This window comes from Microtus oregoni, unplaced genomic scaffold (assembly GCF_018167655.1).
Source record: "Microtus oregoni isolate MIOR12 unplaced genomic scaffold, Mior012 000012F_ref0000307, whole genome shotgun sequence".
Classification (NCBI taxonomy): Eukaryota; Metazoa; Chordata; class Mammalia; order Rodentia; family Cricetidae; genus Microtus; species Microtus oregoni.
In genome coordinates this window covers 22,084,493-22,111,348 of record NW_024543071.1, presented here as the reverse complement: position 1 = coordinate 22,111,348, position 26,856 = coordinate 22,084,493, and the positions used below count along the sequence as shown (strand labels likewise).

Genomic DNA, 26,856 nt, shown 5'->3' with positions numbered 1-26,856 from the left:
ACTGAGTGGTCAGCCCTGAAAACATCATACATACAAGTAACATCACATGAACTGAGCAGGTATCTATATATTTAGAAATTATGAATATGTGTGTGTGTGTGTGTGTGCCATTCAACTACTTGTTAGACCAATCAGGTGCTTTAGACAGGCTTAGAAACACAGCTTTACGGAGTTAAAATGCAACATAAAAGAATGTAACACATCTTTGCAACATTAAACAAATGTCCCACAGCCTAAACAAATAAAACACATCTTTAATATTCTACAACCGTAACTGAATTAATGTAGTCCAAAATAACACATGAGTCAAACAATAAAATAACTCATTCTCTTTGTCCTGGTTAAAGCACTTACTAAGATTTGAGATTGGGGCTGGCAAGATGGCTTCACTGGTCACCAAACTTAATTAATTAAATTCCAGGGATCCATATGGTGGAGGGAGAGAAATGGACTCCTATATGCTGTTTTCTGACCTCTAGTGTTATGACACACGTGGACCCCAAGCCGATACATGCAAACACATATTAAATAATTAACTAAATGAAATGTAATAAAGATAAAAAGATGAGGTCACTCAAATTACAAGATTATATAACCAAACTTTTCTGACTTTCCTTTAAATTAGCTGGTGTGTTAATTATTTACCTAGGTAATGTGTACTTTGGAAGTCATTGATTAGGTTGAATCAACATTGGGATCATATTACACAATGAGTAAGTGTTGGTGAATCCATATGAAGTGAACATTTTACAAAAGGAAAGATGTGAAACAGAAGGGACACAGGTTACAGTCCCAGCTCTGCCACCTAGTTTGTGTGTCTTTAACCAAAGCACTGACTCTCCAAGGTTCAGTTCCCTCCAACCTCAAAATGGGTAAGGGAGCTTGAGAGGATCCCAAGAGATATGACAGGTGCGAAACTTCCTATAAATTGTTAGGAATCCCAGGAAAGTGGGTAATAAAATATTGTGTGTTTGGGCTCTTAGTAAAACTTAATTTTCCTGTGCTGTAGCTTGAAATTATGACACAAATTTATTTTTCTTCACAACAGCCGAGATACAGAAATGGGAGGAGAGATGACCCAGTGATTAAGAGTGCCTGCTGTTCTTGCGGAAGCCTAGCGTTTGGCTCCCACTGCCCATATCAGGTGGCTCAGTACCCCCTGGAAATTCCATTGTATCTGCACTTGGGTGCATGGACCAGTGCACACAAAATGAAAAGTAAATATTAAAAAATGATCAGTTAGCAACTAAAATGGCCAACAACAGATAGCTAGATAAAGATATGGTACTTCGTATGTGTACAATGTGGCATTCAGCCTTATTTAGCACAATATGGGTGAGTCTGAAAGACATGTTGAGTAAAAGGAGCCAAACAAAGAAACTATGACCTCATATGGCTGAAAAAAGCGAGTTAGCAAACAGAAGTGAATTAGAACCAGTCATCTCCAGGCGAGGGCAGGAGGAAATGGGAAGAATTAGGAGTTAGGGAAAAAGTACAGTGATGTCAAGTAACACCTAAGGGAAGTAGCTAATAGTTACTGGTATAGTAATATAAATGGAAACCTTTCTACCAAGCAGAAACTTTTCTATAAAGTAGCTCTGTGTGTGTGTGTGTGTGTGTGTGTGTGTGTGTGTGTGTGTGTGTGTAGAATGAACCCCAGGCCTTGTACATACTGGACAATCTCTGTATCACTGAGTTGTATGCCAGTTCCACAGAGTTTTTCACCTGGGTATAGCATAATAATAAATCTCATTGCAAAGGTGGGGAAAGGACAGATTTAGGTTTTCTCTTCCAGAATTCCAGAAAGCACAGCTTTGCTTGGAAGAAAAAGTAACTAGTGTAAAGTGGTGAATTGTGTTGCTTTGTTTGAGTATAGTAATCACTTAAATGTGTATATCAGAGTATCATGTTGTACACTTTAAATGCAGCCAATAAAAAGAAAAATTTAAGAGGACTGGAGAGATGACTCAGCAGTTATGAGCACTGGCTGCTCGTCCAGAGGACCTGGGTTCAATTTCCAGTACACAAATGGCAGCTCACACATGGCTTCTGACACCCTCACACAGACATACATGCAGGTAAAACTCCTATGAAGAGGAAATAAAAATAAATTAAAAAAATTTAAGGACAATTCCCCATACTGGTTAATTGAGGACCGATAGAGCTTTGCACGTCATTGCTGTGTGAAAGCTCCACTCTAGTGATGGTGGTCCATTTCCTTCACCAGCCCCTCTGTGGTCCTCAGGGCAGTGGGTCTGTATGCTGAAGTCCCTCTCTTCCATCCCTCCCAAGTGCCCTAGTGATGGTGGTCCATTTCCTCCACCAGCTCCCTCTGTGGTCCTTAGGGCAGTGGGTCTGTATGCTGAAGTCCTTTCTTCCATCCCTCCCAAGAGCACATGCCTGAAGCTCTGCCTAGCTAACTCTGAACCCCTCCTCCCAGTATGTTCTGTGTTCCTATATTTCTTCATCTGGAATGGTAACAGGCCAAAAAACCACAGAAGCAGCTGTTGCTTCTGGAGTGCGGGCTGCTGGGGAATGAGGAAGTTATTCAGAGACTAGGCTTTTCTGCAGAGCAAAGCCTGAACAAGAGGATGGAATAGTTAGCAATCAGCACGCTTTCCCCAAGAGAATCAGCCATCTGAGCAACTACTCACACAAGAAAACAGCGCCACAAGCGTTAAAGAAATCAGGTGAGTGACAGCTGCACCTGGGCATAGCATAATAGTAAGAAAACTCTCGTGGAAAGTGGGAGAGAGTCCACATTGGTATGATCCTTCCTGACGCTCCAGGCAGCACAGCATGGCAGGAAATGAGGACAATGTGCAGGGGGCTTTGCCTGGGACCCTCAGCTGAGAGAGTTTCCCATCCTGAGGGAATGAAAGGGAGAAGCTGTGCTGTTGATTTTATTTCTGGAGAACACGGTCTCATTTTGTCAATAGTCAGTATGGTGGGTACCCGAGCGATCTCTGCCAGCTGAGCCACTGCCAGTCTGGTGGCCTGCACTCTCTGAGGGGTGAAAAGAGTATCTTCTGCCCAAAAGGGCTTTGCAGGATGGCAAATGGCAAAAGGTGTGGCATGTTAACTGAGCTAATTATGTGGCTTAACTGATGATTAATCAACTCTAGTGTTACTACATCACACTAAAGCATTTTTAAAAAGGGCTTCATTTTTAAGGCATATATTGCAATCACTGGGAAGCTTTATCAAGTAAATATTACTATATATATATGTGTGTGTGTGTATATGATTTGTTTTAAATGTTTGAACAATCTTTTGAGCAAATGATTTACTTTATTGTCCCTCCCCCACTGCCGGTTTAGGTTGCATGCTGGAATCAACTGGGGTGAATTCAAAAACAAAAATCACAGTCCATGGGTCGCACCCTGGGCCAGTTGTGACACGCTTCCAGGGTGGAATAGCAGTGTGTGAGAGTGAAGAACAGCTTCCGTTTGTATTTTTCAACGGGCCAGAGTCCACAAAGAAGAAAGATTAGAGTAAACCTCGCTGATTGGTCCCTCATGCCTCGGAGGCACATGCTGAGTTCACAGCGAGCATTATAAAAGCTCTGGACTGCAAGCTCACAGGTGTCTCCCTGAGAAGAGAAGGCTGCCATGGATCTGGTTACAGTCCTGGTGCTCACTGTCTCCTGTCTGCTTCTCCTCTCACTCTGGAGACAGAACTCGGGGAGAGGGAAGCTCCCCCCTGGTCCCACTCCTCTCCCGTTTATTGGAAACATCCTGCAGATAGATGTGAAGGATGTCAGCAAATCTTTAACCAACGTAAGTGCTTTTCTCTACTAAGTTTCAAAAGAAAATGAATGTTGGCTATTATTTAACTATTTTATTTACAGCAAATATTCACATAGGTATTTAGGGTGCCATTGTCAGGAATAGAGGAATGCTATAATGCACATACATTCTCTCTCTGAGCTTGTGTGTGTGTGTGTGTGTGTGTGTGTGTGTGTGTGTAGATGTCTGTGTGTCTGGGTAAAGAAGCCAGAGGTTGAATGAAGCGGAGTGTCTTCATTGGTTTCTCCTTCCTATTTTTTAAGACCAGGTAGGCCACTGAACCTAGATCTCAGTGATTGGCTCATCTGGCTGATCATCAAGCCCCAGGATCCACCTGTCTCTGCCTTCCCAGGGCTGGAATTATTGACCTGAGAACACCTAGCTTTTTATGCACTCACTGGGATCTGAAGTCCAGTCCTCACGATCGCACAGCAAGCATTATAACAAGCATTTACTAAACCATATCCCCAGTCCCAAAGGACTTAAAAACTTATAGATTTCTAATTATTAGTCACAGAATCCCCTGAAAAGAGCAAGTTCAATAGCAGCTGGACATTTGTCTAGTGTGGACTTTGGGGACTGTCTGCACAGATAACAGAAATTCACTAAGCAGGTTCAAATTTGGGTCTTTTATTTATGTAATGCTGAGATGATTGAACTCCTTTAAGCCTCAGTCTCTTTAGCTGCAAAATTAATAAATGTAGCTCAAGATGTTGGTTAGTTGTGATGGTCTATGTAGGATTTCCCTCATAAGTTCTTGGCAAATGGGGGACATTCTGCCCGTGGCAGCTCCAACAAACAACATTGTTTTTATGTATGAAATCCAGCAACCAAATGGGAGAAAAAAAAATCGTCAAAAGTATGATAACATCAGTAGATTATACTGATTTTATTTTCACTGTTATTTGGTTATTCCTCCCAACTTTCCAGTTCTCCAAAGTCTATGGCCCTGTGTTCACTCTGTATTTTGGCACGAAGCCCTCTGTGGTGTTGCATGGTTATGAAGCTGTGAAGGAGGCCCTTGTTAATCTCGGAGAGGAATTTTCTGGAAGAGGCAGTTTTCCGATATCGGAAAGAGTAAACAGAGGCCTTGGTAAGTGTGAGCACAAAAGTGTGCACGCATGAGTTGGGCCTTGGCCATGCAGATGAGGACTGGATGAGCTTCCGGCTGCTCTGGGCCATCCACATGGCTCCATGCGCCGGTTCCTTGTCGGTTTCCTGACTAGCTCCCGTTTCCCATCCTGGTAGGAATCCTTTTCAGCAATGGGATGAAATGGAGGGAGATCCGGCGTTTCTCCATCATGACCCTGCGGAACTTTGGGATGGGGAAGAGGAGCATTGAGGACCGTGTACAAGAGGAAGCACAGTGCCTTGTGGAGGAACTGAGGAAAAGCAAAGGTGGGTGTCACTTTGTGGTTGTTGATGAGGTTGCTCCCTTTTCTAATGATCTCCATGGCAACACTACTGGGGCAGCCAGATCTTACACTGAGGGAAGTGCTTGACAATTCTATGAGAGCGGGAAGGTTTGGTCCAGAGAACCAAGGAAGATTTTGTAGCTCAGTGCTTTCCGTGTTTGTACACAATGTCTGTACATATGGAATGGGGATAAAAACTCATTACATTCTGTTTGGGGTCAAGCTTTATATTTTCAAACAATGCCATATGGATAGAAGGATGGAATACCCCTTTTCAAATTTGGCAATATTTCCCTCGTAACATAATTGTGGGCTAACTATTCTAGAAAGTTCCAGTAGGAAATGTCTGTGAGAGGGCATTACTGACTGACGTAACCTGCTACTCCGAGGTATGTGAAAACATGCATGCTTTCACTTCATTGGTCTGATTTGTAGCTTCAGCTTCCCTGACAGACATGTCTGGAGTTCTTTAAAGACCCATGTCCGCAGTGTTCACAGCGATGGTGTTTAAGTGTGGTTTCTAGTTCCTAGGCATTGTTAATGGTCCCTTAGCGCTTGTGTTTTGCTTCTCCATTCTTGACTATTTAAAGATGTCAGTTGGCGTTACTTAATGTTACTCACTGTGGACTTTATTATTTACACATTTTAAGAACCATTTACATTATAAAAGGAATTTTAAAATTGATTTATTGAACTACATCTCAATTACTATTAATGCTTAACCTCAACTTCCCTAATTATAATTTGGCCCTATTTCAGTTCTTCTTGTTATTTTTTATCTTTATTTTAGTACTAATTGAGAATTTTATTTTCTATGTTTTATGAGGCTCTGATATCTTGGGCTGCCCTTCCCAAGGCTAGATAACTGATAGCAATAGCAAATACTTTCTCCAAAGCATGCTTTTGGGATGCAAACCAACCTGTTTATGGCCCTCAACCACTTCTTTTAGTAAATTTCTCATACCAAGTCCACATTCTTGCTGTAAACCCACCCAAGGCTGGGTGTGGGACAATTTAGCGACCTCTCATACCCGTGGCCTAGAGATCTCTGCAGTTCATCAAACTTTGCCATCCTCAGCTGGCAAAGTCTGGCTTTCCTGTCATGGTCATCCCTCTGCATACAAACTCCAGCAAAGGTCTAGCTCTCTGCTTTCCCTTTCCTATCTGCTTCTTGGTCTGTGGTGGTACTTCTGTGAGCTGCCCATCCTGTCATTCTTGGATGGTCCCTCTTGTGGGGACTGTCCTTGTCCTTTCTAGGAGACCGTTGAAGGGAAACCTGATCTGTGAACCTTCTCTTATTTGAATGAAAATAACATTCTGGCTGAATTTCAAAACGATAGAGTTTTGAGTTGATGGTAATTTTTACCTACCCTCCACTCTTGGCTTCACTCATCTGTGATGTTGTTGTCACAGTAAATATGATTTTCAGCTTGTTTTCTAAATGCCCTTGATATTTACATATCTCGTCAAAATGAAGTGGAAGGCAAGACTGAGAATCAGACTTTCATTGTGAACTCCGTTGTCCCAAATCTCAAATAAATAATTCCCAATGATTATTCCTTTCTCTCCTAGGCTAAAATATATTTTGAACATTCAATGTTATGGCATGTTATACAGAAAAGGGGTGTGGCTTAGACATACTTCTCTACTAAATAGGCTTCTTCTGTTGAATTCCTTACCATGTGTGCATAGATATCTTTTTTTTTTTTCTTTTTTCTTTTTTTGGGTTTTTTGAGACAGGGTTTCTCTGTGGTTCTGGAGCCTGTTCTGGAACTAGCTCTTGTCGACCAGGCTGGTCTTGAACTCACAGAGATCCACCTGCCTCTGCCTCCCAAGTGCTGGGATTAAAGGCGTGCGCCACCACCGCCCGGCCATAGATATCTTTTTGAACTAACAAACAATAATTGTTTGCTTTTATGGAGTTCAGTAAGGAATGTGATACTTTCATATAATTTGTAATGGCGATGTATAGTTACTAGCATTTCATCTCCTTAGACATTTATCAGCTTTTTTTCTTGGGTAAGTTAGAACCACTGTCTTCCAGTTCTTTATAAAATTGATGTAAATTTTATATTTATAAATTTATAGAATTGATGTAAACTACTGTTACTGTGCTGTGCAGAGCTAGAATTTATTCCCCCTATGTAACTGTATTTGCGTTCTATTATCCAGCCTCTCTATTCTTCCTATATACCCCTCTTAACCTCTAGTAAACACCAATCCACTTTGTTTTTTGTAAGATCAACTTGCTCTTTAACTTTCCACTATGAAAGAGAACATGAAGTATTGGTTTTCTTTTTCTAAAATTTTTTTAAATAGCATTTTTTCCCATTTATTTTACATACTGACCATGGTTTTTCCTTCCTCCTCTCCTCCAAGTCCCTCCCCCCATTTTTCATATATCCCTTTCCTCTTTCACTCTTCTGTCTCCATTCAGAAAGGGGCAAGCCCCCCTTTCCCCAGGTTTGAATAAAGCAGGGCACATCAAGTTGAGGCAGGACTGAGCTCCTCCCCTTGCAACAAGACTGGACAAGGTAATCCAGCGTGGGGAACATGTTCCCAAAAGTGAGTCAGTGCCAGGGATAGGTCCTGACCTCACTGCTAGGAGCTTTAAAGAGACCAAGCTACACAGTGTCACATATATGCAGAAGGCCTAGGTCAGTCCCATGGAGGCTCCCTAACAGAGTCTATGAGCTCCCATGAGCTCAGGTCAGCTGTCTCTGTGGATTCCCCTCTCCTGACACCCCTGGCTCATATTATCCCTCCTCCTTTTCTTCAGCAAGACTCCTGAGCTCAGTCCAGTGCTTGGCTGTGGATCCCTGCATCTGCTTCTATCAGTTACTGGATGACAATTAGGGTAGTCACCAATCTGATTATAGTGGAAGGCCAGTTCGGGTACTCTCTCCATTGTTTCTAGGAGTCTTAACTGGGGTTATCCTTGTGGATTCCTGGGGGTTTTCCTGGTGCCAGGTTTCTCCTTAACCCCCAAACGATCCCCCCATCAAGATGTCTCTTTTGTTACACTCCCGCTCAGTCTAGCCTCCAACCTGCCTTCAGCACTCAGCCCACCCAAAGTGCTCCCTCAAATTTCCATCCCTCTGTCCTCCCTTCCCCTGCCCCCAGTTTTCCCAGGAGAGCTCTTCTATTTTCATTTCCCAGGGCAATCCATGCATCTTCTCTCTTTGGGCCCTCCTTGTTATATAGCCTCTCTGGGACTGTGGGTTGTAGGTTAATTATCCAATACTCTGCTCCTAATACCCCTTATGAGTGGGTACATACATGTTCATCTTTCTGGGTCTGGGTTGTCTCACCCACAATAGTTTCTTCTAGTTCCATCGATTTGCTTGCAAATTTCATGAGGTCATTGCTTTTTACAACTGAGTAATAAAATACTCCATTGTGTAAATGTACCACATTTTCTTTATCAATTCTCAGTTGAGGGACATCTAGGTTGCTTCCATGTTCTGGCTATGACAAATAAGGCTGCTATGAACATAGTTGAGTAAGTGTCCTTGTGATATGATTGAGGATCCCTTTGGGTATATGCCCAAGAGTGCTATAGCTGGATCTTGAGGTAGATTGATCCCCAATTTTCTGATAAACCATCGTACTGATTTCCAAAGTGACTCTACAGGTTTGCCCTCCCACCAGCAGTGGAGGAGTGTTCCTCTTATTCCACATCCTCTCTGACATAAGCTGTCATCAGTGTTTTTGATCTAAGCTATTCTGACAGGTGTAAGATGGTATCTCAGAGTCATTTTGATTTGCATTTCCCTGATGACTAAGGATGTTGAACATTAAATATCCATCAGCCATTTGACATTTTTTCTGAGGAGAATTCTCTATTTAGATCTGTACCCCATTTTTAAATTTCATTATTTGATATTTTGATGTCTAGTTTCTTGAGTTCTTTATATATATTAGAGATAAGCCCTTTGTCAAATGTGGAGTTGATGAAATCTTTTCCCATTCTGTAGACTGCTGTTTTGTCTTATTGATCTTGTCCTTTGCCTTACAGAAGCTTTTCAGTTTCTGGAGGTCCCGTTTATTAATTGTTTATCTCAGTATCTATGCTATTGCTGTTACATTTAGGAAGTAGTCTCCTGTGTCTATGCATTCAAGGCTAGTTTTCACTTTCTCTTCTATCAGGTTCTAACTGGGTCTTTGATCCACTTGTACTTGAGTTTTGGGGATAGATATGGATCTATTTGCATTCTTCTACATGGTGACATCCCAGTTATGCCAGCAACATTTGATGAAGATGCTTTCTTTTTTCCATTGTACAGTTTTGGCTTCTTTAGGGGCTGCTGTTTTTCCAACTGGAGTAGATGGTATTTGTATAGGGATTGTTGATGTTTGCTATTGTGAGTAGTAGGCATGTTTTTGGCGTATCATCTTTAATTATAATAAATGTGCACTTGTAGACTTTCACATTAAAATTTATTGATAATTTTGTTAGTACAATTTTGTTGAAAATTGCCCATAAAACATTCCCTCTGAATTAATTTGCTTTTCTGTATAGCAATGGAATGGAATAAAGTGATGTTCAGATGAAAAACTTTATAGAGGCTGGAGCAATGGCCGTGGAGTTCAGAGCATTGACTACTCTTGCAGAGGAGTAGTCTGGTTCCCAGTCATTCACATGATGGTTTACAACCATTTGTAACTCCAGTTTTAGGATATCTGATGCCCTTTTCTTTCCTCTAAGGGCACTAGGCATACACATGGTGCATATACATACATGCAAGCAAAACAGTTATACACATAAAATAAATATTTTTCCTGATTTTTAAAATTGTTTTAATTGAGCTATATAATTTTCTCCCCTCCCTTCCTTTTTTCCCTCTCCCATTTTACCCTCTCCTATGATGATTCCCACACTCCCAATTTACTCAGGAGATTGTAGGGATAAGTCCCGCCCCTTGGGGGGCGTGTTCACCTCGGGCTAATGTTTGCCTACAAATTTGGCCAGCGTGCTCCCAGCTGTCCCTTCTGCTTTCCTGGTCTCCGCGGGAACGGTGGTTCTGTAAGTCTATTTCGCCATTAAAGCTGTATATATATTTTTACAATCTGTCTGCATTCGTTTACGCTGTTACAGGCGATATTATTCTTTTCTTCTTTCCATGTAGATTTTATCGATGTATGTCTCTCTTAGGGTTTTCTTTGTTGTCTAGGTTCTCTGGGATTGTGAATTGTAGGCTGATTTTTCTTTGTTTTATGTCCAAAAGCCACTTATGAGTGAATATGTATTATATTTGTCTTTCTGTGTCTGGGTTACCTCACTCAATATGATGTTTCCTAGATCCATCCATTTGCCCGCAAATTTCAAAATGTCCTTATTTTTTCTGCTGTGTATTATTCCATTGTGTAAATGTACCACATCTTCTTTATTCATCTTTGGTTGAGGGGCATTTAGGTTGTCCAGGTTCTGACTATGACAAACAATGATGTTCTGTACATAATTGAGCACATGTCCTTGTGGTACGATTGAGCATCTTTTGAGTATATACACAAAAGTGGTATTGCTGGGTCTTGAGGAAGGATGTTTCCTAATTTTCTGAGAAATTGCCATACTGATTTCCAAAGCAGCGGTGCAGTTTGCACAACCAATAGCAATGCAGGAGTGTTCCCTTCACCTCATATTCTTTCCAGAATAAGTTGTCATTAGTGTTTTTGATCTTGGCCATTCTTACAGGTGTAAGATGGAATCTCAGAGTTGTTTTGATTAATAAATAAATCTTAAAAAAAAAAAAGAATTGTAGTATTCTGTTGATGACTATGTCGCGCAATAGTACAGTTCTCCACTAGAGGGCGAGGTTTGCTAAGCAAATGTGGGATCTGGCTGGTGATTGTAAATATTTTCAGAATAGGAAATTCTTGTTATTTTTCTTTTCAACACCTAAAGAAGAAGTAAAGGATACTATTTATCAATTTAATCTTTATGTTTGACCTGTATGTGATTTAAATTAGAAATGAAATTTTAAAAAGTTTAATTTACCTTTGGCAAACCTATCTGCTAATGATATGTGTTCTTTTTTGGATTAAAAAATGGTATTGGAGATGAAACATAGGGTCTTACATCTGCTAAGAAGTTTCAACCACTGAGTTATATCAAAATCTTTGATTTCATATTTTATTTTGAGATAGGGTCTCTCTAATGTGTTCAGGATCCCCTCAAACTCACTGTAGCCCAGGAAGGGTGGAAACTTAGAATAATCTTGCTCCACTGTCTTGAACAACTAGGGTTACCTGCCTGCATCACCAGGACAGGGTGTGCTTATTTTTATTTTATTTTTGTTAAAATTTATTATTATTGATTTATTTGTTTATGTGTGTAGGTATTCTGTCTACATATACATCTACACCTCAGAATAGGGGATCGAGTCCCATGGAACTACCATTATAGACAGTTGTGGACTGCCATGTGGGTGCTGGGAACTGAACTCAGGTCTTATGTAGGAGCAGTCAATGCTGTCTCCAGCTTACAAAGTAATGCTTTTTTTTTTTTTTTTTTTTTTTTTTAGTTTTTCGAGACAGGGTTTCTCTGTAGCTTTGCAGACTGTCCTGGCACTAGCTCTTGTAGACCAGGCTGGTCTCGAACTCACAGAGATCTGCCTGCCTCTGCCTCCCGAGTGCTGGGATTAAAGGCGTGCGCCACCACTGCCCGGCAGTAATGCTTTTTTAAAAATATTCTCTCTCTCTCTCTCTCTCTCTCTCTCTCTCTCTCTCTCTTTACATATTTTTACATTTGTCCCACCAAGGGCATGCATTTTTTTAATAATCTTTCTCTCTTTACTCTTCCTCTCTGCTTGTTCTTTTTGTAATTCCTTCAATTATCCATCTGTGTTAAAAACTGTCAAACTGTTTTTTTCTTCCTTCCTAGGCTAATGTTTGATTGGCTACAAGTTCTCTACAGATGTGTGATTCTGTGTAACTGTTAGGTCTTCAACTTTTTTGTTGTTATTTTCTTTCTTTTTCTTCCTTCCTTTCTTTTTCTTTTAGACAAGGGTCTTGTGTAGTTCAGGCCAGCCTAGAACTTTCTGACTGGTGGAGACCTCTCAGATTTCCTCCTCTTCCTTGTGATTGCTAGGCTTACAGATGTGTACCACCATGCCCAGGTGTATTTTAATACTTATTTTAAAATGTATCTCTTTCATATCATTCTTCTTTTGCTTGCAAAAGAAGTCACTTGGGCCAGATATGTAAATAAAGGCAGTGGACATTAACATAGTATTTGGATAGCCATCCTGAAACAAGGTTAGAAGGAATTACTAAGTCAGGTCTGAGCAAAACAGAGTGTTGGTTTTCTGTATGTTGCAGTTCTACCTGGTAGAGAATTTGTAGGAACTTGTTAACTTTGAGTTTCTAAAATTATCTTGTCTTTTATGGTCATGTATTAACAGTTATTTTTAATATCTCCCAATCACCAGGAGCACCCTGTGACCCCACCTTCATCCTGGGCTGTGCTCCCTGCAATGTCATCTGCTCCATTATTTTTCAGAAACGCTTTGATTATAAAGATCAGAGTTTTCTTAACTTGATGGAAAAATTTAATGAAAATCTCAGACTCATGAGCACCCCATGGATACAGGTGAGATCAAAAGACTTCTTCCTAAGGAACCATCTGGACTCTTTTCTCTGTGAAGTCCACAGAATGATAGGGACTGAGTTGTGGCATGAAGATTTCTAGATTGGACAATTTAGAGATGTGATGTGCAGTTCTTTCTTTTTTGAAAACATATTCTTCAGCTCTGTGTGTGCTCTGTGTGTGTGTGTGCACGTGCGTGTGTGCCCCATGTGGGTGGGGGGGTACAGGTACCTGCAGAACGGGAGTTATGGGTGGTTCTGAGCTGCCGCATGTAGGTTCTGGAAATCCAACTCCAGTCCTTCAACATGAGCATTGTTCTCCTTACTGCTGAGCCACATCCCCAACTATTGGTGCTATAGGTTTTTAATATTTTCTTTGTGCTTTTTGTGTTCTGCAGACAGAAAGTGTTTGCTTAGTAGCTTCTCTAAGCTGTTTCTGTAAAGCTTGTGTTCTTTCTCCTCCAAAGCCTCTGTTCTTTAGTTTCTGACAGAAGTTACTTGGCTGTGAGAGTTCTAGATGAAGAAGAAGGTGAGAAAAAGATGAATTAGAGAAGGAAGGGAGGAGGCTATAGGGTAGAGATACAAAATGAAGTAAGGAAGAAAGCCAAAGATGAGAAGTAGGAATGAAGAATAGAAGAGATAGGGAGGAGAAATCCCACCAGACAGAGCTCAGGAACTGGCAGAAGGAAAAGCTTGGGGTTCTTTTCCTGGACTTTTCCTAGCTTGCCCTTGTTGTGGGCGTGCCCTGGCGTTCTGAAAACATCAATATATGTGGATGCTTTCGAGTGACCTGATTTCCCAAAGATACTCTCTTTCTAGCCCTCTTCCCATGGTCTCAGTGTTCTGCCAGGAGCTTTCATTACGTTCTTTGCTCCAGGTGGCCCTGTGTTGCCTAGTGGCATTATAAGGTTTTTTGATAGTCTTTACAACTTTTCCACCCTAAGGAGTTCTGTGTTAGATGAAACAAACACACATGCTGAGCCCAGTTCTCCAGCTCCTCTTCCCCTCCCTCCTTTGGGTTAAAACAGAAAAACAATTCCCCCTGCCCCCTCCCCACCCTGGAACCAAGGGCCATAGTTCCACACTCTGGGAACAGGGCTCTTGTCAAGAATACCATGAAGACATGGCAGAGGTAAAACAAGGGCAAAGCAAAGCTTTTCTATCCCAGCCATTAAAAACCCTCAACTTATCATTAGTTTATAAAAACATGACTTTTTTCCATTATTCTAACAAAGTCGTCTCAGACAGTTTTGATTTTTTTTTCTGTGCATGTGTGTGTGCGCGTGCATGTGTGTGTGCACGTGCATGTGTGTATGTCTATTTGTGTGGAAGGATGGGTCCTGCTGACCCACAAAGAGAGTGTTTCCACATCACCGTCCTCTCAGGATACCGTGAACGTCTCCGAAAGAGACATCCTTTATTCTTCAGAATGGAAGACAGATGCTGCAAGTCAAGCCCCATCTACCCAACCACAGAGTGCAGGCAGCATTTCGGTAGTGACAGAGACATGCTCAGGCTCTCAGTGACTGTCTAAGGACTTGTTGAGAATCTTCTGCCATCCACGGGCTTGCCTACCAATTGAAAATTAGAGTCATCTTCATCCCATTATTTGGTAGTTATTTCCTAATTGAGGATATCAAAGACAGAAAATGGGAGCAGATGCTGCCAGGAAATTCTGAGTAATCGGGGTTCCAAACCAGAGACTCAGAGGCCAGCTGCAGCTGGAACTCTAGCTGAGAAAGTAATGAAAGTCAGGTTATTTAAGATACTCAGCATTTGGAGTGTCTAAAACATAGCCCTCTGTTGGGCTGTCATGTTCAATAGCATCACCATCTATCAAGTTGGCATCACTCTGATTTTATAGGAGTCATCTGACCATGGCTGTGTGTGCAAACATTTGCTCATAAAATGTGGAGTTGAGTTTCATGATATCTCTGAGCCCTTCCCAGTTATACAGCATGATTTTATTCCTGAGGCCAGTGTTACTGGTAGAAGTATCAGGGAGTGACGCTGGTCTGTTTGAACTTGACTGAACTTCCTTGACCTCTTGAGTTTACCTCACGCAGGTGAGCCATGGGCCTTCCTGTATCTCACAGTTGTAGGTAAAAAAGAGAGAGTGGACTAGTAATGTAAACATTATTGGCTTGGATATTGGAGATGCTTATCATGTCTGGTCATATGATCAATTTAGTGCAGCCTCTATCAATGCTTCTTTTTGTCCAGTCATGTGCACTGAAATGTTTCTCCTCAAGTTCACCCTAGTTTTTTTTTTTATTATTCTCTTATAGATTGCATTTTGATTGCAATTTCTCTCCCTCCACTCCTCCCAGTTCTTCTCCACTGTCTGGCCTCTTCCCCAGATTTACTCTTCCTCTGTTTCCCTTCAGAAAAGAGCAGGCCTCTCAGGAATATCAACTGAACATAAGTCTAGCAACAAACTCTCACAACAAGGCTGGATGAGGCAACCCAGTAGGAGGAAAAGGGTCCCAAGAGCAGGCAAGAGCACCCCCACTCTTACTGTTGGGAGTCCCACAAGAACATATATTTGCAGAAGATCTGCTCAGACCCATACAGACTCCATGATTGTTGCTTTAGTCTCTGTGAGCCCCTTTGAGCCTTACTTAGTTAATTCTGTGGCCACATTCTCTTGGTGTCCTGGACCCTTTGGTTCTTACAATCCTTCCTCCCACTCTTATGAGGGGTTCCCCTAGCTCCACCTAGTGTTTGGTAATGCCACCCAAGTTTTTGACCAGGGTTATGGTACTCATGTCTTTAATTGTATTTAATGTTTCTTAATCTTCAAGGTGTGCAATACTTTCCCTGCTATTATTGATTATTTACCTGGAAGTCATAACCAAGTACTTAAAAATTTCTTCTATGTAAAAAATTATGTTTTGGAGAAAGTGAAAGAACATGAAAAAACACTGGATATGGCCAATCCAAGGGACTTCATTGATTGTTTCTTGATCAAAATGGAACAGGTAAAATGTTATTTGTTGGCTTGCATTTTGCGATTTGTTCATCAGTTCTGTAATTATTCAGAACATATAACTGTTCAGGCAAGAAGCAATTGGTAAACTCTTTAATTACCTGCCGTGTGCATGAAACTGGACTAGCAATCCTGGAGGACTTAAAACTAAATTGTTAAATTACTAGAACACATGGGCAACGCTTTTAGGGAATCACACTCTGTCTGAGGAAAGAGAGCATACACATCCGGTGAAGTAGAAACACAAACAAGTCAGGTAATTAAAATACCCAGCATTGAAATAAAAGTGGTTGTATGGGCCTGTGTGGGAGACTGGGAAGAAAGCACTTATGAGAATGAGAAGAAGCTTTCTGGGCACGTTTCCTGAATGACCTGAGGGTTGATACAGATTTTCAAGGAGGAACAGGGGAGAGGATTCACATGGGCATAATGAAGAGATAAGGTAAAGAGATGGGGTAGGGAACCATAGTTGAACACAGCTGTGTCGGAGCCTGCCGATGAGTCAATTAGGGAACCCGGAAGCTGTTGTGACGCAGGAAAGATTTGGAGGTCTATTGGTTAATACCAAACAGCCCAGGGTTTATTTCAAAGTCTTCTTATAAACAAAAGCAGAACAAAGAATAACATAGATAGACAGTATCTAAAACCACAAGGCTATTACTGTCCTTGTGCAAGCAATTTCCTATCTACCATGTGCCTGCTGCTTGCAAGCAGTTTCAATTTCTATCTTGATGTGCCTTAGGCTTGGTGTCAGCAGTATGAATTCTACTAGGCAGTATGTTCTTTCTCATGGGCAAAGTGCTCTTTCCCATGGACTTAATCAGAACATTCTTACAGCTTTTAAGGAGACCGGAGCAAGCAAGCTTGAACTGAAATGACTTATAAGTCAGAATGGACTCCAGATGAAAACTGAATCACTTGTGGGCTACCACATAGCTGGAAATAATTCTCTCCAAATAAGGATGTGGAAATGTTTTCAAGCACTCTACAAACCTACCTACTGGTGTGGGAAGCTTTGATACTGTATATATGATCCTGAACTAGAGTCTAACACCGATAATACTTAGGGTAAATTTCTTGTGAACTCCACAGACTGATATATATGATAAGCACTGATACTGAAGAGGAGCACTGAGATTTATCATCTGTGTGCACTTTAGCTTGATACAAGTCTGGATTATAGAAGTGTAGATTCAAAAATAAACCCTCAGTGTCCATCTTATATTATCAGAGTCCTATAGGCTTTGGTTTAGTTGATGCCATAGATTCTGCAACTAGCAGTAGCTATGTGGGAATGTTCAGTAATAAGACCTAGTCTGTGTTTTGATAAGTTTAACCGAGAGAAAAATATTGATATGTGCAATTAGAATCATGGTAGGGAAAGTTCAGGAACCATTGTAGAAGTGAGGTGGAAAGATTCTAAAGGTCAGAGATCAGGGAGGCTTGGACCAAAACAATATCTTCAGTATAGGACAGGATTGACACACTTATTAGCTCACAACTACTGTGGGTGCCCACCCAAAATCTCTACAAGATCAATTCAGTCCGCACTCTTAGCTGAAGACTTATTGATAGCTTCTGGGAAAGATGGAGTTGGGAAAGATTAAGGATGTGATCCCTGGCAAGCCCAGAATGCACCCATGTGTATGTGGCCAGCACAAACTGTACTCTATGGGTTTTTAAAAACAACAATAAAAAGAAGACAGGAAGTTGAGAGGGGACGGAGAGACGGGAGTCAGATCTGGAAGGAATTAGGAGGAAGAGAGGGGGTAAATTAGATCAAAGCGCATTATATGACTGAATAAAAAATTAATAAAATGTTCGAGGCCAGTCTGGACTACACATTTTGGGGGCTGGAAAGATGGCTCAGTGGTTAAGAGCATTGCCTGCTCTTCCAAAGGTCCTGAGTTCAATTCCCGGCAACCACATGGTGGCTCACAACCATCTGTAATGAAGTCTGGTGCCCTCTTCTGGTCTGCAGACAAAATATTGTATACATAATAAGTAAATAAATAAATATTTTAAAAAATGTTATATATATCAAAGAATAATGGTGGAGGAGTTCAGAAACTGGGTGAGAAGCATAATATAGATATAATAATAGCATGTGTATGTATAAGTGTACTCCTTGAACTGAGGTGAGGCAAAGAGCAGAAAAAGCTAAATAATTAGAAGAGACTGATGGTAGGAAGAAACAAATTACTCTTGATCTACACCTTGTCTGGTGGTAGGGGAGAGTTGTTATTATCATGGAGATGGGCTTGTATAATGCTGTGAAGACTGCACACTTAGCCTGGGGTAGGCTGAACTCTTAGGTCTCTGTAACGCAATGACTTCACCTCTGTGAACTGAGGTGAACTCCATAAACTGTGTTGCTCTTTGGACCTGCATGAAGTGTCAGCAACCAGCTGATAGGCCCTCTCAGTAAAGCTCACTCATGAATGCAAATTTATCAGTTCCTTTCACCAAACTGACATTCTGATTTTTTTCCCTAACATAACATTTTTATTAATTATTCGGGATTTTCATACAATGCTCCCAGATCACACTCGCTTCCCATTCCTCCCAGGTTCAACCTTCCACTCTTGTGCCTCCCCACCAGAAAAAAAATAAAAAAAAGCAAACAAATCACCAAGTCCAATCGTGTTGTCCATGTGCTCAGTGGAGCATGATCAAACTCCCAGTGCCCAGACCCTTAAAGAAAACTGAGTCCTCCCTGCTCCAGTAGAAGCCTGTAATAGGAGCTGCGGGGCGCTTCCTGCCACCCGGCTAGCTTTACCCGTGAAATAATTACACAGAAACTGTATTCTTTTGAACACTGCCTGGCCCATTAGTTTTAGCCTCTTATTGGCTAACTCTCACATCTCGATTAACCCATTTTTAATATGCTGTGTAGCACCACGAGGTGTGGCTTACCAGGAAAGATCTTAACCTGTGTCTGTGTCGGGTGGGAGAATCATGGCGACTGCCTGACTCAGCTTCTTTATCCCAGCATTCTGTCTGTCTACTCCACCCACCTAAGGGCTGGCCTATCAAAGGCCATGTAGTTTCTTTATTAATTAACCAATAAAAGCAACAGATAAGACAGATGACCCTCCTCCATCAGAAGCCATCAAGTGTGAAGAGCTACACTTCAACATCTCCATCACAATTTTAAAGGGCTCTCCTCAATAGCTTCCTCTCTGGACTATTTCTTTTTTTAGGGGTGGAGGGATGGAGGGGGAAGGTTGTCACAGAAGCTGTCAAAGTTTCTTATTCTCAGTTATGAGTCTACAGACATTGATACCACTGCAAAAGCTAACTCGCTCAGAGCAGCAGGCAGCAGCAGGGATTGTGGACATCAGCATGGTTTACAGTGACTGCTTGGATCATAGATATCAACATGGTTTCTGGGGGCAGCATAGACCTCAGAAATCTTTTGAAGAGACAATCCAGGAAATGAACCATTCTTCATCTTCGATATCTTGTTGCTCAGAGTCATGGTGATCATGTGGTTGGGCTGTGTCTGTGGGTAGGACCTGCCCAAGCTCCAGGCCTCTGCACACCACCCTGCCCTCGGTTCCTGAAGCCCCTTAGGTACCCCAGATTTGCAACCCTGAGGACTCCCTCTTCAGTGGTGAGGCCAGGCAGAGAGTGACCTGAGGTGGTGGGCCCAGCCTCCCAGTGGCCCTAATCAGCAGCGTTATGCTCCTTTATTCTCTGAGGCTACTCTTCCACACCTGTCTCTACTTCTGTAAATCCAAGAGCCATGTGCTAGAGACCTGCTTCCCAGATGAAGATGCTTATGGAAGGTAACAGAACCTTCTGAAGGTGGCTCTCAACCTTCCTAATGCTGCAGCCCCTTTATACAGTTCTCATGTTGCAATGACCGCCAGCCATATAATTATTTTCATTGCCACTTCATAGCTGTAAACATGCTACTGCTATAAATCTTTTTTAAAAATTATTTATTTTAATTTTATGTACATTGGTGGTTTGCTAAGGGTGTCAGGTCCCCTGGAACTGGAGTTACAGTTGTGAACTGCCATGTGGGTGCTAGGAATTGAACTCAGGTCCTCTGGAAGAGCAGTCAGTACTCGTAACCACTGAGCCATCTCTGCAGCCCCACTGTTATGAATCTTAATGTAAATATTTTTGAAGATATAAGCTCTTCAAAGGAATTGTGAGGTTGAGAACCACTGCTTTAGGTGGTACTGCCTAGCTGGAGGAAGTTAGGTCATTGAACTGTTTCCTCGGTTTGATGCCCTTGTCTCTTCTCTTTGCTTCCTAGCCATGAGAGCTGAGCAGCTTTGTTCTACTGTATTTCTCTTTGCCCTTATGTTCTGTCTCCCAGTATGCCCAGTGTCCCAGGCCAAGTAGTGTTGTAATAAGAGTGGCAGGGCTGCTTCCCGCCATCCGGTTGCCCGCACAGCTAGCTTTATCCCCGAAATAATTATATGGAAACTGTATTTTTTTAAACACTGCTTGGCCCATTAGTTCCAGCCTCTTATTGGTTAGCTCTTACATATTGATCTAACCCATTTCTAATAATCTGTGTAGCCCACGAGGTGGCTTACCAGGGAAGATCTTAACCTGCGTCTGTCTGGAGTGGGAGAACCATGGCGACTCCTTGATTTAGCTTTTTTCTCCCAGAATTCTGTTCTGTTTACTCCGCCTACCTAATTTTCTGTTTTATTAAAGGGCCAAGGCAGTCTCTTTATTTAACCAATGAAATTCACACAAGCCAAAAGACTCTCCCCCATCAAAGTAGTGCCAAAGACAAAACAACTGAACCATGAACAGCAGTGAATCTTTCTTCTTATAAGTTGTTTTTTTCTTGGTGTGTTGTCAAAAAAGTTGTGGAAAACTAACTACATTGCTTTAAGCATATAATATGTATTTGGATACAATGTGGTTCCTTGATCTATATGTCTATACATACGTGTATATAATTAAATCATCAAATCAGGCCAATTTGCATATCCATTACCTCACTTAAGTATCATTTCTTTGTGATGAGACATTGAAAATTCACAATTTTACCCATTTGGAGAATGAGAAATAAAGAGTGGGCAACCTAATCACATTTTCTGCTGTCCTGTCTGGTATTGTAGCTTTACTATTAGACTTGTTATTGTTTGTTTCTTATCTTAAGAACAACCTGAGTTAATTTTGATTCACTACAATTAAGTATGCCAGCAAACCAAAATAATATCCACATAAATCCTAGGAAAAGCACAATCCAAAGTCTGAGTTTACCATAGAAAACTTGGTGGCGACTGTAACTGACATGTTTGGAGCCGGAACAGAAACAACAAGTACCACTTTGAGGTATGGACTCCTGCTACTGATGAAGCACACAGATGTCACAGGTATGACTATAGACAGGGAACCAGAGAAACCCGTAACCTCTTAGAGAAACACCATTATTGAAATTGCTCTGTTGCTAGCTGTAACATGTACATATGAGGAAGAAATAAGAATAAGTTTTCATAATAGGAGAGAGTGGCTGAGAGAAACAAGACATCAAGAACAGTGGCAGAAACTCTGATTTTAGAGACCTTACTCTGATAAGGTGTCTGCCTTTGATGGGAGGTGCCTGTAGCAAGGCATATGTGTCACCAACTGGTGTAGGTTGGGACATTGATTTCCTGAAGGATAGAAGGGTATGGCATGTGTCATAGAGTATTTTCTTTCAATATATGAAATAATGGAGACTAGATATTTTATGAAGAAAATTCTATTTAGCTCACAGTTTTGGAGGCTGGAGAGTGTCTCACTGCCATTTGCTAGCTCAGTTGAGCAGCCTTGTTGGATGGGATCATACCGGTTCTGACACATGTGGGAGAGGGATTCAGGGTCAGTGCCAGGATTTCTCATAGCAACATAACAACGCTTCCCATTCTGACTTCAGGATGGACACTACATTGTGTGTGCATGAGGAGTCTTAGAGGAGAGACAGGGGTGACAATTTAATGAATTCTAATAAATAAAAATTATTTCTAGGGTTCAAAACATATTTAAACATTTGTAATAATTCAAAGTTAGCATCCAGTGTTAGGAATTTAAATAGGCTCTTTTATGCTCAAGAGCATATAACACATATAGTACAACTACAGCTCCCTTACCTGTGAGAATATTCATGAAGACACACTGATTGTTATAAGAATTAGTGCATATATAATAAAAATCATAAGTGTAGTGCAGGAGAGAGAAGTGTGGAAATGTGTGTGTGTGTGTGTGTGTGAGAGAGAGAGAGGGGGGGGGAGAGAGAGAGAGAGAGGGAGAGAGAGAGAGAGAGAGAGAGAGAGAGGAGAGAGAGAGAGGGGGGGGGGGGGAAGGAAGAAAGAAAGAGAGTCTGTTATCTATTTTGTATGAGATGGTGATTAATATCTGATTCCTCATCTCTTTTAAAAGGAAATTGCTTGTAAATAGTACAGTAAAAAATAGAAATTTAAATGTGAACATAAATTGCCCAAGACACTTAAAGAATATTTTGAAGGACTAGAGAAATGGCTCAGAGCACTGGCTGTTCTTCCAGAGGTCCTGAGTTCAATTCCTAGCAACCACATGGTGGCTCACAACCATCTGTAATGAGATCTGGTGCCCTCTTCTGGCATGGACTCAGACAGAACATTGTATACAAAATAAATAAGTAAGTAAGAAAACAAAGAATGTTTATAGTGAGTGTCTTTGGGATACGAAGGAAAGACAGAGAACCACTGGGAGTTTGCAGATAAGCAGGTGTGTACGTATGCACACGCGGCTCTTCCACCCCGTCTTCAGGAGAATTCAACTCCTACCATATGTTAATTTCATATGACACGAATTCTTATTTTCCGGATTTTGAACTTACCGGGATAGTAGTTTCTTGTAATATATCTATGTACATAGTGAAGCGTTTAAGCATTCTTATGTGCATTGATTATCCTGTATGATAATATGTAGAAGCATATCTACTTAATGAATGCCTGGGTTTTAGGTAGTTACAGTGTACTGTGGTATTACAAGTCTAGCTGTGCTTAGGGCCTGTGATGCCGTTGAGGCCCCTTCATTGTACTCCATGGAGCACTGACTTGCTGCCGTGGTTGTACCACTTTTCTCCCATCACTTCATTTCCCACCCTGTCTTACCAGCTAAAGTCCAGGAAGAGATAGAGCACGTGGTTGGCAGAAACAGGAGCCCCTGCATGGGGGACAGGAGCCACATGCCCTATACCGATGCTGTAGTGCATGAGATCCAGAGGTATATTGACCTCATCCCCACGAACCTGCCTCATTCAGTGACCTGTGATGTTAAATTCAGAAACTACCTCATCCCCAAGGTAAGCTTGGTTCTCTCTGCCACTTACTGTTGGTGAAGTTCCCATTCACACATTGGTTTCTACTATGGTTGCAAATATATGGGGATATTTAAAGTAGTAATATGCAAAAGTGTTTTAAAAGAAAGGCATATAGCTCTTAAATTTCATAAACTTGGAAACATGGAGTTTCCAACTTTTAATTAAACCTTACTAGCTTGATTTTTGTTGCCGTGACAAGCACTGTGTCTAAAGGCAACTTAGGGAGGAAAGAGTTTACTTAATCTTATAGGTCATAGTCCATCACTGAGGAAAGTCAGGTCAGGAAAACTAGCAGGGCAATCAGTCTGGCAGGGCAGGAACTTGAAGCAGAAGCCATGGAGGAATGCTGCTTACTGGCATGCTTTCCCTTGCTGTTGTCCAGAAAGCTTTATTATATAACCCAGGTTCATTTTATGACACCACTCACAGTGGGCTGGGCCCTTTCATGTCAATCATCAATCAAGACAGTGCCCCACAGACATACCTCAGTTCAAGTTCCCTCTTATAACTCTGGGCTGCGGAAGTTGATAGCTCAAGTAACTAGGAGAGTAGATATACTCAATTAACACTTAAGTGGATATATGACTGTGTTTTTGTATAATACATGTGTATAGGGTATAAAGATGTGTTTAGAACTATATGTTTGTCTATTAAATCTATCACACTTCAACCTAAATACTTTAATGTGTATCTTCCAATACTGAAGACTTTCTGCTACAAATGGATAAACACCCTCACACTGAAGAAATTATCAATATACTAATATTATCCTCCACACAGTTTAAGATTATATTTTTTAGTAATATCAAGAGATCTCAGAATGCCCTGTCACAAATGGGATATCTCTATCACCTCTTTCTTTCAAGGCTAAAGGATAGTTTTGGAAGAGAGGGCAGAAAGTTTGTAAGAACCAAAGGGGTAGATAACTACAAAGAAACAGTGTTTTCTGGGCATCAGTAGGCAGTTATACCTATGAACTCACAGCAGTTGTGACGGCATGTGTGAGACCTATACACACTTAAGCCAGAACATGGAGAGGGGAGGTGGGCATGAAGTTCACCCCTAACCGAGGACTAGTGTCAACTCATCTCTCTTCTTCTTTGGTCTGTGTGTAAATGTCACTGCTCTGATTTGGACACAGTATCTTATCCATAAGTCAAACAGATTGATCTAGGTGAGTTCTGTCACTTCTTCCCATCTAAATTTCATTATGTCTGTTGGCTATTTTCAGGGTACCACTGTAATAACGTCACTGACATCGGTGCTATATGATGACAAAGAGTTTCCTAATCCAGAGAAGTTTGACCCTGGTCACTTTCTGGATGAGAGTGGCAACTTTAAGAAGAGTGATTACTTTGTGCCTTTCTCAACAGGTAACAGAAAGTCACTTCCATTTGTACTTTGGAGGACATAATGGAATTTTAAGACCAGGTGCAATAGTGACTTCTCTGGGACTGGTAGATTTGCTCTTTGTATGTTATAAAGAGCACAACTTTAATTACTGTGTATTTTCTTTACACATAATAATTCCTCCTTATTGGGACATATCAGTGAACATTGCAGAGTTTAGCACAGTTTTATCCAAGTTAAGATAGCAAAGTGTATTTATTGATCAAACTTGGCCACTGGATATAACCCCCAGTTTCCCAAAAGCTTCTCTTGGAAGTTGATATAATTTAGACTTTTCCTCATCTGCCATGAGAGAGATATCTAAGTAGTCCACATTTTGAGTATCTCCTCTGTGGCATCCTTCACTCTGGGAATGCAAGTGCCCTAGAGATTAGAACATGCTCACGCTCTGAAAGAGACTCACTCCTGAGTGAAGGAAGCAGGTGAGTCAACAAGGCACTGTAATCCAGCTCGACTAGTGTTGTGAGAGGTGTCAGAGGGGAAGTTACTTAGATCTTGCTCTTTTATACCCAAAGAGGAAAGTTGGCTGACTTGTAGGGAGCAACGAAGTAAGAAAAGAAGAGGAGGCAGGGAAATGAAGTACAGAGGGACGAACATTTTCTGTAGATGCAAGAAGTCAGAACCTGTTGAGTAAATGCAGGCAGTGACTCTCAAACCCTTAGATTTTACTTTACTTATGATCCTTCACCTTGGATGTTTAATCTCAGTGCTCCATTATTTGTGCTGAGTCTTGGGCATATAGGGTTTGATTCTTAGGTTTGTCTTGAAAGTGTGTAAATTGAGATGTGTATACAAAGCCCCTCACCCTTTTTCTTAAGAAACTCATTTTGGTAGGGAGACAAAAGATAAGAAAGCATGGGATTTCAGCAATCCCAGCTAAATGGAATATGCATATAATAAGGAAACCCACAGAGGATACGATCCTATTGAGATCACAAGGAACATAAAGAGGAAAGGTCATAGGTCCTTGGGGAAGCATCAGAGCATTGCTCAGTCAAATGGGGCAGCTTTAAGTTTTCAACTTCATGGTGTCGGAGATGGGTGAAGGGAGCTGTGTCTGGAGCTAAGAATGTGGTGTGTGTCTTCTATCCACACACCTAACAACTCATTGGCTATTTACTTCATACTCTTCATGTCAATTCACAGCACAGTAATTCAGTAACAAATCTGTTTTTGCTGTCTTCAGGAAAGCGGATGTGTGCCGGAGAAGGCCTGGCTCGCATGGAGCTCTTTTTGTTCTTCACCACCATCTTACAGAATTTTAACCTGAAGCCTCTGACTGATGTAAAGGATATTGATACCACACCAATTACCAGTGGATTTGGTCATGTGCCCCCTTCGTACCAGGCTTGTTTTATTCCTGTGTAAAGGGCAGCCTCCTTATGCTGTCAACTTGCAACTTCTGCAGGGTACTGTTCATTTCACTCCTGGTAATATAGCTGTTTTCTCTCACATTTCCCCATTCCCTTGAGGTCCAGTGAAGCTCAGTAAGCAGAGTTCCCTGGGTTAATACACAGTTCAGTGCTGTCGTCTCCTATATTACACGGCACTTCCCTGCAATGCTTATGTAGTGACCACTAATATTCATGATTCAGTTACTGCTGATGATATGAGTTTTATTGTAAAACAGCAAAATCTTTATGACAATCCAGAGCCATCTGTCCCCTGCATGTGCTGAATAAAAACTAATTTCTTGGGATAGTTCTCAGACACTCTTTTATTTGAGCATAATGCAAGGAAGAAGTAAAGAAAATAAAGTTTCAAGAGGCCCTATTTGTTCTCATTAAGATTTACAAAGAAAGGGACCAAGAAGAAAAGGACAGAAATACTTTCTTGGCTGTTACTAGACATTTGGATTTGGACAAGAGAAACCAAACCTGAGAACAGTTTCTGGTATTGGGAATAATTTAGAGTATCAGTCACAGGGAGAGTAAATACTAGTTATTAGAGCGAATGCCCCTGCTTTGGTGTTTACTGTGAATACAAAGTAGGGATAGTAAGTATTGTTTTTGCTCTCTGTTTCCAACTTAGAGTTAAATAGCAATTAATGTGTCTGTCTTGTCAATTCAATGTTCTACATGTTTGTCTAAGGAGATGGCTCAATTGATAAAGTATGGAAGCTGTGGAAGCATGAAGAATCAGATTTGATACCCAGAACCTATGTTATAAAAACAGGTGTAGACAGAGACTGCACTTTCATTTCCAGGATGCCCAGATCCAAATAATCACATAGAAACTCTGTTAATTACAATATGGTTTGGCCAATGGCTCAGGCATATTAAGAGCTAGCACTTACATCTTAAATTAGTCCATTTATATTAATCTATGTATTGTCACAAGGCTGTG

General features: G+C 41.2%; 1 protein-coding gene across 1 annotated transcript; it reads left to right on the top strand.

The window, feature by feature from the left end:
* Positions 1-3,611: 3,611 nt before the first annotated feature.
* On the top strand, positions 3,612-26,172 carry LOC121453999 (cytochrome P450 2C11). The gene is made up of 9 exons (XM_041661158.1): positions 3,612-3,779; positions 4,719-4,881; positions 5,037-5,186; positions 12,634-12,794; positions 15,595-15,771; positions 20,989-21,130; positions 22,895-23,082; positions 24,332-24,473; positions 25,697-26,172. The coding sequence occupies exons 1-9, from the start codon at positions 3,612-3,614 to the stop codon at positions 25,876-25,878; spliced, it is 1,473 nt and encodes a 490-aa protein (XP_041517092.1). The 3' UTR covers positions 25,879-26,172.
* Positions 26,173-26,856: the final 684 nt, after the last annotated feature.

What these genes read in the sequence shown, in the direction of transcription:
- LOC121453999 (XM_041661158.1), top strand. Translation starts at nt 3,612, where the DNA reads ATGGATCTGGTTACAGTCCTGGTGCTCACTGTCTCCTGTCTGCTTCTC. An exon ending in GGAACTGAGGAAAAGCAAAG is followed by an intron (nt 5,187 to 12,633) that starts GTGGGTGTCACT and finishes CCCAATCACCAG; the next exon opens with GAGCACCCTGTGACCCCACC. An exon ending in CTTTGTGCCTTTCTCAACAG is followed by an intron (nt 24,474 to 25,696) that starts GTAACAGAAAGT and finishes TGCTGTCTTCAG; the next exon opens with GAAAGCGGATGTGTGCCGGA.